Source organism: Ambystoma mexicanum, chromosome 11 (assembly GCF_040938575.1).
Source record: "Ambystoma mexicanum isolate Mex_15411 chromosome 11, UKY_AmexF1_1, whole genome shotgun sequence".
NCBI classification, from domain to species: domain Eukaryota; kingdom Metazoa; phylum Chordata; class Amphibia; order Caudata; family Ambystomatidae; genus Ambystoma; species Ambystoma mexicanum.
The window spans coordinates 1338571488-1338585281 of record NC_090934.1 but is presented as its reverse complement, the minus strand read 5'-3'; the positions used below and the strand labels follow the sequence as shown (position 1 = coordinate 1338585281).

The following is a 13794-nucleotide window of genomic DNA, read 5'->3' as shown; positions in this document are numbered from 1 at the left end:
GATCAGCTTGAATTCTGCAAGGACTGGAGAGCTTTATTGCCAATAAGTGCATGCGAAACTGGTTCATTTTAATCATCAATACGGCAGACATTATCCATGAAATTGATGACAGAAATAGAACAAAAGCTGGACCAACTCCAGTCTAAATCCGTCCTGGATAACTATAAGAAGAAACTAGAAGAATTGGATTCCATGATAAAAAGATTTCAAAGAGTCAAATCTTAATAAGAACATACAGAAACTTCAAAAAGACATTGTGGCTTTCACACATGAGCGAACATATCCGTACATCTATGATGAAGTAACAATCAATGAGACTGGTCCTAATTATTCATGCAGGTGGCGTCTGCCGAGACAAAATCCAAAGACGAATACACCAGCAACCTTGAGTGGAAGCTCGGATGATGATAGCAGACCAAGCCCTTCAAATGGCAATGACCACAACTCATCCAGGAACCGAGATCAATCTAGAGACAGACTTGTCCACTTTCAGGATAGACCGATTCAAAGAGGACAAGACCAAGCAAAGAGAACTTTTTTATACCCAAAAAGCAGAGGAAGAGGTTGTGGGAGAGGACCAGAACTCCCCTAGAATCAAAAGGAGCTGAGGGAGAGGCCTGTTTCCACAACATAACTATTAGTGATTAACCGGTCCACCCACCTATTATCGAATGATGAACTTGAAGTTCTACAAAAGGATCTATGTTTTGTTCCATCTGCACACTATGATCCGTTTGAAACTAGGATAGAACTAGCCCGACTCATGTGAAAAATGTGACTTAAGCAATATTTTGGTGAAAAAGGAACTAAGAATTATAATGACCCATAAAAGGAGGTCACTGGTTTACATCCCATCTACATTTTACCCAAATATTGTGTCCAACAGTCACTCTTTCCAGAACATATCCAACAGAGAAAGGGTAGCACTGAGAAACCTGAGTAACAACAACAATATCACCATCAAGCAGGCTGATAAAGGGCGAGCCACTGCAGTCATGAACACCATGGATTATGGTAAAATGGGAACATCTTTACTTGACAATAGAGAAAATTACCAAACCTTGCCGGGTGATCCGACTAATAATTTAAGAACATTGATCGCGGGAATAGTGGAGGAAGCCTTATGCGAAGGATACATCATCCCCAAAGAAGCTGAATTTCTATGCCCCACATATTCCAATGTTCCTGCATTGTATGCACTACCTATAGTTCATAAAAAAATATCCCCACCACCAGGTTGCCCCATAGTGGCCGGCATTAATTCCATTTTAGAGCCGCTACCTCAATGTAGATGTCTTTCTTAAAACTGAAGTCCCTAAGATGCATTCTTATTTAAAAGACACCACAGGCATTCTCAATGTGGTTAAAGAATTACAATTCAACCTCCAAACCCAGTTCCTTATTACGTTGGACATTGAGTCACTGTACACAAACATCCCTCAGATGGAGACATTTATGATAATTGACAAGGTACTCCAAGATTTAACACCACCACTGGAAATCCCAAGAATGTTTATCCTACAACTTTCAGAAATTTCATGAACCAGAAACTTTTTGATGTAAAAAGAATGTTTTTATCAACAATGTTATGGAACCGTGACGGGGAAACCTTTGCACCCTCACTGGCCAACATATATGCTGCAGCTTTTGAGAACAAACACATCAACAAAGATAAAAACCCTTTTGGAAACCATATCACCTTATGGACGGGATACATAGACAACATACTGGTTGTATTTACAGGAGATGATACATCCTTTATCGATTTTGGTGCATGGCTCAACTCTCGCAATAGGTATTTAAAATGTTCTTATACCTTAAGTAATGAGGTCATTCACCTTCTCAATGTTGAGATCTGAACATATAATGGGGGTATCATGACTACCATTTTCAGGATACCAAATGACCGGAATTCCCTATTTGAATACTGAAGTTTCCATCCGAAAAGCTTTTGAGATAATTTACTGTTTGGCCAATTCCTGCGATACAGGAGGAATTGCTTGACTCTCCAGGAATATGACACACAGGCCATTATTCTGATTAATCACCTAAGAGAAAGGGGACTACCCTGTCAAAATGTTCAAACATGCTAGGGAATGAGGCAGGAACATTCCCAAAGATATCAAGTTACAACAACATAAGAAAACAGAGGGACAACAGCTAATTACAGCAGTATTTAGTACTCAGATGAGATCAACAGAGTCTTGGCCAATTCCTGCGATACAGGAGGAATTGCTTGACTCTCCAGGAATATGACACACAGGCCATTATTCTGATTAATCACCTAAGAGAAAGGATGACTACCCTGTCAAAATGTTCAAACATGCTAGGGAATGAGGCAGGAACATTCCCAAAGATATCAAGTTACAACAACATAAGAAAACAGAGGGACAACAGCTAATTACAGCAGTACTTAGTACTCAGATGAGATCAACAGAGTCAAAAGGTACATTTTCAAACTATGGCCAATACTCAATGTGGGGTCTTTCAATTTACCCACACCAAGATTTGAGATCAAAAAGAGAAAATATTTACGTGATACACTAGTACAATTGTACCAACCAACAGATCTGATTGTGCACCAGGGTATACTGTGGGATTTGGAACCACCCTCGGAACATTCACTGTGTGGACAATGTAATATATGGTCATTGACAACACGCTCTAAAACTCTAGGCTTTGGCCTCAAAATGCCATGGAAACAGAAATTCTTTACGAATTGTAACACTATGAATGTGATATATCTAATCAAGAACCCCCGTCAATTGAGATGTATCGGAATGACAAGCAGGCCCATTAAAAAGAATATTCAAGAACATACGTCATTTATTAGACTCAGACGGGAACATGCACCCATGGTGGCACATTTTCAACAACAGCAACATGCAGCTACCGATATACAATGGACAATAATTGAAAAGTTTTTTGTGTCCCAGGATGGGAGGGGACATCCAGTCCTTTCTACTAAAAGAGAGCCAAATTGGAAACTTCACCTCCACACCGATCATGTGGGTCTTAATGATACAATCCCTGGCAAACACTAGCCTTGCTCCAATAATTAGAGCTTTAACATCGAGCCTACTATTTACCACATAGTATGTATGTGATTGAGGGGAGAAAGATGACATAGTACCAATTGGTAGTGTCATCAATTAAGAAACATGGCCTTTGAGTATTTATCATAATTTTATACATCATTCCTCGGCAGGCACCATGTATGTGGCGGTGCTCGCTGGCCATATATATGGTGGTGCTCTCTGGCACGTTGCGATCTGCAAATTACCTTAATATGGGCTCTAGAATTAGAGGCAGCTATTATCAGTGTCAATTTTCTAATCACAGCACATTTTAAACAATACTCAGCCTTACCATAGGGGCATGGTGTAGACATTGTGTGGGTTTATCACTTGATTTAAGAAGTATTGCAAGAATTTGGTAACAATATGCTAACACCTTCCAAAATGCTTACAGGCATCTGTTAATGCCTGACTATAACATGCGTTCCGACGTGAGACGCAACAGATGTTTTCTACCCACGCCGAGGCAGTCACATGACTAGCCAATGGCTTAAGACAAAAGAAGAGCCGCTTTCTCTGCTCACAACGCCGGTCCACTTTATGTGTTTATGCTGACCGCTGATTAAACCAGGAGACTTATCACGAAGTAAGAATGCATGTGAGTGGGTAAGGAGTGGGCTAAACCCTCCAAAATTGAGTTGAGAATTCACTCACTGAAAAGTAAAGCAGGAGGTCATAATTGACTGCACTTTAAAGATACTTTGGGATGGACAGGCTGCTAAATATGCTCTCACTCCTCGTTTTTCCTTTACTTTTTCTGTTTTTTAGAAAGACCGAATGGAGTAGAGACCAACTTACGGCTCAGCGCTTAAGTCGTGTTGGACCTTGAAGTTCCAACTAACTTAGTGGCTTAACAAACAGATGTCACCCATGTCAGTGACTTTCACTAACCATAGAGAATAACAAGCACTCACTCTGAAACACTATACTTATGTATCACTATGGAGTATAAGGTGAAGCTGCATTATCTGTGTAACTAAGAAGATTGGTAGTAAGTGGATGGCGCAAATAGATTGTGTAAATAGGACATGCAAACAAATGCACATTAACGTATCTAATTTACTTTGTTTTGAAACTAAGTCGTGACCCAGCACCCTTTCTTTTGCAGGGTTCCGACTTGAGATTTTCACGCATAGCAATTGAGGATGGTGTGGTAAGAAATGCAACACTTGCCCATTTCTCCGGACACCAGTGAGTATATCACTGCTTTTTATTGAAGACTGTCCTGAAGAAAGTGCTTCTAACAAACAAACACCACTGAAACCGGTTGACAGCAGAGACTGTAATAGGGGTGCTAGTATTGTCATCCAAACAGTTCTCACTGGGATCACCTTACAGACCACAACAATTCACAAGGGACTGAGAATAGAGCCCAGAGCCAGTGTCTTAATTATAGCAAAACGAAGCTATTGTTACAGTGAATATTATTTTAGAATTTAGAGATTCTAGGGAAATGTTCAGTACGTCTTAAGGTTATTAAATTAGTTTGTACCTGCAATAGACAACTGAACTATGCTATAGTTCTCTTTTTAAGCATGAATGAAAATGAGTGGTTGAAGAGGGGAATTTTGTAAGAATGTATAAGACGGTGACTTTCAAAGTACATAGAAGATAGCACATCGTTCTTATTTTCATATTCTATCTACTTTTAGATAAGCGGCACGCCAGCGAAATCTAGAATCAGCAGGCAGTATTTGTTAGAAAATCATACTATCCTTGTATCTCTTTTAGTGTGTGTACTCTAAATCCTTTCCCTCCACTACTACTGGATGAGTGAAACACATTGCATAGCACTGATGTGCACATGTGTTTGCCCCTTATTTTTGTTAATACTTGACTCTTAGGGCAAACCCTGTTTACTTAGATATCAGGCTCCCTCTTGTGTTTTTGAACACAAACAAACCTACAGTATTACCCTGTCACTAGAGAGGTGCCCCAAAAACGAACCTTCTAATAGATTGAGAATGTTTTTGTGTTTGGCTATTTGAGTGGGAGTATTGACAGCAATGGCACCTGGAGAGTCAAGCTTGAAAAAAAAGTTATTTAATTTTAAGCCACAGTAGTCTACCCTGAACTTCGGTGGATGGGCAATAAACCTGAACATATATACGTACACAACTCAAACCATCAACAGGCTTGCATGGCTAAGAGTTGTGGGGTCAGGTAAATGCAGAGCAGCTAGCAAGTACTGAGAATACATTGCTAAAGATCTCTCCCCTCTAACCTCCCTAGGATCTTGCTTAATGTCAAGCTTAGGAAAATAAGCATAGCATATGAAACACAGATTAGGCTGCTTCTTGACTTGGACCGAATGTTGAGTTTGCCGTATACAGTAATTATGGGAACACCCTGCATGGCTTCTTGGCTATGGCCAGAGTCTCATCTTTGGCCTGGGTGAAGTAAATAAAATGGATGTCAAAGATGATTCATCTCCCAAAATATGGCTAAGCAATCAGGAATTAGAGTCCTATTTGGTCTAGATTTATAAGAGCACCGTTGACAATTGCTTGGGGAGTAGATTGAAACACACCTATTTTGAGAACAAGTATTCCATGGGGCCTAAAGAGTACCTTGATGAGAATGGCTCTGTTTAAAGATTGTTTGGGTGCCATCCCAGTTGCTGCTTTCACGTCCAGTTGGGCAGCACATTGCTCACTTTCTGAGACTAAAAAGGCTAATGCTGTTCCAGTGCCTCAGCTCATTGGATTAAGAAGTTGAAGGATGCTACCGAGGTTTTCTCCACGGAGGCCAAAACATGTGGACTTTGCAGTTTCTAAACATTTGTGCATTGCTTGGGCTCGTTGGAAGAAGGCTCTGTTAATACCAATTGACTAATTTGACTGTTAAATCATATTTAAAAAATGGCACTGAACGTGTTCTAATGGATTGAGATGATATATAGCCTCATCAAGGGTGTACACAGATACGACCAAATAACCCCAGCCCTCATCGACCTTCACTTGCTCCCGCTGCATGCACAAATCACCTTCAAGTCCTGCTGTATCATCTAAAAAGCAGTCGCCCTCAAGTCACCAAGCTACCTCACAGCGATATCCAGCATCTCTGGCGGACAGCGCACCACTTGAAGCCAGGACACGTGCATACTTGAAATCCGCTGATGTAAAAAGGAATGGACCAGAAAACAAGCCATCTCTGCCTACGCCCCAATTCTAAGGAACCTTCTCCCCATCAGCATCAGACTCAACCCACACTCATACAATCCATAAAAGAACTCAAGACCTATCTCTCTCTTGACGGAGTATATCCTCCTCAACACCTAGGCCATCATCGCACCACCTGACTCGCAGCAAGCCATTCGCCCCTCTCCTCCCTGCCAACCTGTACAGCTGTACCCCTCTTCTGTGCCCCTCTGCATATCACCGCCCCTGTATATCTGTTCTGTTGTTACCTCTGAAAAGCGTGCCGTTATGCATCTGTACTGTTGTATACCTCTGTACGGCACTCTGTTTCTTCTCAAAGCTAGGTCTACGCTCAATAAATACCATAATGATGATAGTATAGACTCTTGTGCTTTTTCCAGTTTTAGTGAAATCAGCATATGATTTTATTATAAGATTATATGGCCTGGTGCCCCACAATAAATCATTTATTGACTCAAATTCTCATGTCAAATGGGAAACACAGCAGTCGCTGTCAAAGGGCTGGGCGACACCACACAACAAGAAATAACAGATACATTTGTGGTCGCATGGACACAGTAACATTCTTGCCCCGTGCTATCAGTCATTCTTAGGCTAGAGATAAGAAGAGTTTGCTAGCACATGTGCATTTTTCTTGTATAGGTTTACCATATGCATTCCCATATGATCAATGGGAAATTGTGGAATGCCAGCTTGAGCATACCATGTTGTAATTAAGGCAAATTCTTTATGTACGTCAGCACTTTTATAATTACACACATTATATTCTCATTGTCCTTTTCTTGCAACTTTCTTGTAATAAAAAAAGGACTAAGTACTATGCTGAGAAGTACCAAGTTGCCTGTTCTTTAATTAATGAGAAACATGGACCCTGAATGAATCGCAAGCACCGGAGCCCAGTGAATGCTTAACTAATACCATTGATAGCAACATTGCATTTTCAGGATCAGTGCAATAAGCTCAGAAGGGAAAGCTGGTACTCGGCGTGTGCCGCCTACTTACCACATTTTCTTTCCCACAGTAGGAGCTGAAATCTTTGGAGATGATCGCGGCGTACTGGATGAGCACCTTGTTGATAGTCTAGGTGGAAAAATATTAATTCAGTAAAGCTATAAGAGACAATCATTGGTTCTGCCACATTATAAATAAATAAGATGTTTTCTTTCAAGAAAACTACATTGGTGCCTATGTTGTGTAAAACAACCCTTTGGTAACTCTTCAAGCTGAAGCTGCCTGAGGCAGAATGAATACTTGAACTAGGCCCACACATCAGGTGTGCCAGCATTTTTGGACAGTGGGGGACATTACGAGGTTGGAGGTAGCCATGGCGCTTTTAGCGCCATGGCTATTAGCGCCATGGCTACCCCCTTACCGCATACCGGGTCCAGGTTCACTGAATGTGGAATTACCGGGCCATTCCAACCTTGGAGGACCCGGTATTTCCCTATTCAGGGAACCCATCCCCATTCCCATTCGAGCCCCCATAGGGTTCAATGGGAATGGGGACCATGCTAACAACGGGCCCGTTAATTACGGGCCCGTTGTTAGCATGCTGGTCCTTTTGCGGCTCCCACTAAGGGCGCCTGGTAAAATCAGCTGCCCTTAGTGGGATCCGCTAAAGGACCTCGTAATGTGGCGTTAAGGGGTTAACGGCACCGGCACCTTTACCGGCGCCGTTAACCCTTTACCTCCAACCTCGTAATGACCCCCAGGTCTATTAAACAAGAAAAATCATGCTGTAAGTTGGCTGTATATTGTTGACTGCACAAGTTATTACCGTACAGACATTGTAGAGTGTGCTTGCTGACTGGACATCCCCCCCTTCCCCCCCTCAAAGGTACCTACCCAACATTCTTAGAACTACTTTACATCTTAAGGCATGTGTGTAGGCGTGTGCATAGTTCTCAGTTCAATTACTCGTGCAAACTGTGCTTCAACTGCATTTCCATGTGTGGTTCTTACTCTTTTTCGATAATGGTTTTCTACAGTGTCTACCTAAAGGGGTAATAAATTGTGCAAGCTTGTGATAAATGAAGAAAAGCATACATCTGTGCTGCTTTCAGCAAAATCGGGGGTTTTACAAACAGAGACCTTAGCAATGGTGAAGATAGGCACACTACATGGAGGGGTGACAAGGATCTAGCAAAGATCATCGATGAAAAAGTTACAGAATAACAAACAAAATTTGCAGTTAGGTGAAAACAACCACAATATTTAATTTTGTTTCCTCACGATAGTAAAGATTAGGAATGCGAAAACTGCCACATGGGAGATGGTGACCGGAATCATGTCTAAGAGAAGTTTCTGTAGGGGGCAGCAAGAAGGCTCAGGAACACACTGCTCGCAGGCTAAAAGAGGGGAGCTCCTTGGCAAGGAAAAGGGGCAGCGCACAGACGGTGAACGCGGCAGTCACTCACTGACACTGAACCGGGTCCCTCACAGGATCTGCAGGACTCTCAGGCGTGCAACAAAACAGCATACGTGATCTGGGCGGGGCCACTCATAGTCTCAGAGTGGGGGTAGTTGACAAGTTTAAAGCAAGGGCATTACAGACAGTCAGGGGTTCAGGAGGAGGCAGCTCAGAAGCTCAAGTCAGAGGAAAGGGTGTCACAGATGGCCTCGAGAACACACCACCTCTGAAAGACAGTTCACGAGTCTTTATTGAGATGATTGTTAAAGGGATCAGTAAAGTCCATCTCTCTCGTCTACCCCAGGCAGGTGCTTCCCTAGCCCACGTGTCCTTCAATGCCAGGATGGTTACTACAGGTTGGTAATCCATACTGTCTACCAACTGACTGGCTGGTTGTGATTGTCTAACAATCTTTTCCTCTCTCCCTAAGGAAATCATCTGGCAGAATCCCAACAACACAATAGTACAAGAATATGGGCCTTTCGGACACTCAGGTCCCACTTAGTCCTTTCCTTTCACACCCTTGAACTCCTCACCCTACTGTTCTATGCATCCTCTCCCTTTCTTCTACTCGCTTCTCTTCCTTCCATTTCCTTCATCTCTCCCTTGCTTGCACTCCCTTATGTCCCTCCAATGTTCTCTCTCTACTCCTACTCTCCTCTCTCTACCACTACTCTACCCTCTCAACACCACTGTTCTCCCCATGCTACTACTCTTTCCTACTCTCTCCTCCCACTACTCTCATTACACTCTAATCCCCTTACTCTATACTACACTCTTATAACTTTATTCACTGCTACCTCCCACTCTACTATCACTACACTACACTTTCCTCCCACTACACCCCACCTACATTTTCTCCACAATCACCTTCTTTGCGCTCTCTTGGTCACAATTCCCAATCACTCTAAATCACACTCCCCTACCATCTCCTTTAACCTAATTCACTCACTTTGCACACACTCTCCTACCCAAGTACCATTTTCTCTTAGCAACCAATACCTCACCCTGAACATGCTCTTAAAAATTCTCCTCCACTCTCCACTACACTGTCCTTCATCCACCTGGTCTCTTTGGCCACCTCCTGCTCCCATGACCTCACCCGAACAACCCACCTTCCTGTTTTATGTGCGCCTTTTTATCCTCCTCCCTCCTTCTATATTGGTTTCCTCCCTCAGCTGGTTCCCTGGGTGAACCGCTGGCATCTCTTTCCATAAGGGTTAGATTATACAAGTACATACAATATCCAAGTATCCTCCCATCCTCTTTAAGTATGCGGGTCAACCGGCGTATGGGAATGGCGGTCCGCTCATAGTATACTCAATTCAAGAGTTTGTCTCATGTTTAAATTTAGTGTTGAAATTACAGCTTTGGTACACAGACAGTGCCACAGTCCTGCTTGAAGTAAACACTTGGCTGCAGTCTGTCCTAGCTGGAGCACCTACAATGCAAGTTTCACAAGTGGACCATTCTGTGGTACTGCTGCAGGTAACACTGGTGTTGCAGTCCGACTCCTGGAGTGTGCATGGATTGCTGGCTGGATGTGAGGGTAGCGCAGTGGTTTGGCAGTTCCTCACTAACTGTCTCCCTATTGGGTTGTTTGCTCTGTCCACCGCCAAGACGTCTGGGTACAATCATAGATTCGAGAGAGGGGCACCTGCTACCTTTTTTGTATTTTTAGAAGGAATTTGGGGTTGGTCACCCTAAATTTCCTGGGGGCAACCAGACGTGGACTCCCTGCTCACTGTGCTCAGAGAGGCACAGCTTCACCTCACTGATGAGGCTCAAAAAGGCTGAAACACGTGTATGAGGTTGCTGTTGGTACTCTTGTTCAGAAGAGAATTGGCATAGCATTTTGGTGCTGGACTGCCCGTGTGGGCGGGACAAAGACTGATATGCAAATGGTTATTTCCCATCTGTGAAGGGTACAGTGAGCAAAAGGCAGATGGCTGCGAACTCTCAAAGTGGTTAATAACCACTGAACAGGTTATCATGCCGTGTTCTTTCAAGAGAGGGGTGCCTGCTACCTTTTCTGTATTTTTGGAAGGAACTTGGGGTTGGTCACCCTAAGTTCCCTTGGGGCAACCAGACGTGGACTCCCTGCTCACTGTGCTCAGAGAGGCACAGCTTCACCTCACTGATGAAGCCCTACAATGCTGAAACACGTGTATGGGGTTGCTGTTGGTACTGTTGTTCAGAAGAGAATTGCCATAGCATTTCGGTGCTGGACTGCCCATGTGGGTGGGCCAAAGACTGATATGCAAATGGGTATTTCCCATCTGTGAAAGGTACAGTGAGCAAAAAGCAGATGGCTGTGAACTCTCAAAGTGGTTAATAACCACTGAACAGGTTTATCATGCCATGTTCTTTCGAGAGAGGGGCGTCTGCTACCTTTTTTGTACAATCATAAAGAGACTGAGCAGCACTGGAACTTGATTCACATAGTCGGACAGACTGGGCCCTCCCAACTCCCACACCTGCCTCTGGGGCAGGACTGGCTCTAGAAAAGACCCTGGTAGGTCTTCCACCCCAGGTTGAGAGGGGTTCCTATGTTCTCTTGACAGCATCAGATTCCTGACCATGTCACAGGGTCTGAGCACAGTGACTGGCAGGGTTAAAAGCAAGCCAGTTCACCGATACACAAAGGGGCAATTGGCAGACTCCGAAAAGAGCAGATCACATGATTGGAATAGTTCAACTCACAGGCCTAGAATCAGCCTTCTAAATATATGGATTATTACTTCAGTTGCCAATCCGGGCATAAAGTTACATGCCAGCCTTCAATATGAAAATATTCTTCTTTCAATTAGGTCCCTAGGCCCAACAATACATAAAGCTATGCACCATGTAGGATGCTGCTCTGAAGACAGAGTTCCAAACATATTGTTGCAAGCTGGTTATCAAGAAAGAGACCATCGGCTCTGAGCCACCGTACATTCTATTGTAAGGAATACTCTAATGGCCGCTGAAACCGTAGTGATGTCCTATATGTTAATGTTGAAAACATCGTATCCCTCTGTGGCAACACAAGTGCCCTCAAAGTGCATCTCCCATGTAACTTGCCAAAGTTAAGAGGCCGGGGTATATACCTTTCAATCACTTTTGGGGTTAAAAACGGTTCCAAGTATGGGAATATTTTCATCACATTCGGCAAATTCCTCCTGAAGGCCATAAGAACACTTTGCATTTTGTGGGCAATCTCATGATTTTAGGCTTAAGCGAAATTATGAGAAAGGTAATTACTTCACTGGTTGCCAACAATTGGTTCACTCATTTGTGCTATCTCAGGGGTGTGTGATCTCACATGACCACTTCATTGGCTAGTAGTAGTGGGGGTCATACGGTTCCATCTAATAATGCAGAAAGGACACATCCCTATGGCCACCTTCTATCAGAATTTTGGGAACCCTCCTGGAAATATTGTATTCTTGCATATACTGCTGGGGGTAGCCCGATTACGGGAACTAATGCAGTTGACTCTGTCAAAAGCCAATCAGAGTTTTATATAACAGCAGAAAACCTATTGTGAATGTTGTATCGTAAAACCTATTTCGACATGCCTCCTGTTTATGTGCAAAGTTGTGCCACACTTTTAGCACTACTGTCTAGTACTGAATAGCAATGACACACTATACTGCTCATGAGCGCTTGCATCTTTGCGGGGAGTGTTGCTGTATGGGATTTAGGCAGATTACACAGGAGCTAGAAAGACCCATGTCTGCCTTCAGTCTTGAGTTTTGAAAGGGGGATGGCATGTCCACCCCCCTGGCCCAAAGAGACACATGTAGGAAAATGGGATTATAAGGATCTCTCTGTCTCTCTCTTCTTGAAATTAGCAGGGACTTAATCAAAGCCTTACAGATGGAGAAGACAATATGCCAAAGGCTCACACTGTGAAAGTTAAGAATGGATGATCAGAGCACCTGTGTTTAGTAGCCTCCCTTTAATATACACTTGCATCTGGCTGGATGGACTTCCATTTCGGCAAACAAGATGCTTCCCTAGAGACTAGTTAAGTGAACGGCCAGAAATTTGGCACATTGCAATGATCTGAGATTCTTGGAAGGTGACTATTCCGCCAAGTAGTCAACCCTTCCTTTCTAGATGACAAAGCTAATGAATTTTGCTGCCCTCTAATCAAAGTCACTTTCAACTCTAAACAAACCCTATATACAGCAGCTCGGCATATGAGATAAGGTCCTTAGGCGTAAGAGCTATTTGAATAACACATCATTATCATTATAATCAAACATAACTCTACACCTCTACAAACAACTTGCATACCACAGCTGTGGCTCATGCATCATACCACTACGTGAAAACGTGGCTCCTCCTTGACCAAATACTAAGTGCTCCACACAGAACACCAAGGAACAGACCAGCATGAAGAACCCCGCTCTGCACACATTAACACAGTGGGAAAGCTATCTTGCATTTTGCCCCACTAGCCTAACTCATCCACCCTCTCTTTCTGATCGGCCGGAGCGCCTGGAGACAAGTAAATGGCAACAGTAAGTGATCTAAATCCCAGTAACTCAACATTTCACTCAAGGTGCAAAATGAATGCATAATTGAGACAGCGTGACACAAAAGAATGTACAAACTGTTTCACTTTCTCAAGATATCACATGCTGCCATTTACTGCATGGTGTACATAGAAAGTATTGCATTATGAAATTACGAGCTATTTCTATCATGCATTCACAGTACACTCTATGTTCCCCTTGTGGTGAATATCCCTTCTGATAACTCGCAATTAGATATTTAAATGAAGCAAGTTTGTACTATTAATAATAAATGCATAATACAAAGCATTATGTTGCACAATATTACTTTTTTACATCATTAAAGTAACTTCACAAAATAAAAGACTTAGGGGGTCATTACGAATTTGGAGGTAGCTGGCTGCGTTCAAACCCGGGTCCAGGTCCGGTCTGACAGAATGGAGACTTACCGGGTCATTCCGACCTTGGAGGACCCGGTAAATCCCCATTCTGTAGACCATTCCCCATTCCAATTGAGCCCCCATAAGGCTCAATGGGAATGGGGAAGGTGCTAATTACGGGCCTGCAAATAGCGGGCCCGTTATTAGCGCCTTGGTCCCTTACCGAGACCCACAAAGGGACCTCAGAATTGGGCGGTAAGG

At 43.2% G+C, this 13794-nt stretch overlaps 1 protein-coding gene across 1 annotated transcript in view; it reads right to left on the bottom strand.

The window, feature by feature from the left end:
- The window catches only part of UNC13C (unc-13 homolog C), a 1404640-nt gene that overhangs the window by 283007 nt on the left and 1107839 nt on the right, over positions 1 to 13794 (bottom strand). The window contains exon 23 of the mRNA XM_069624856.1: positions 7241 to 7318. Coding sequence (XP_069480957.1) covers positions 7241 to 7318 — 78 coding nt within the window. The remainder of the gene's footprint in view (positions 1 to 7240; positions 7319 to 13794) is intronic.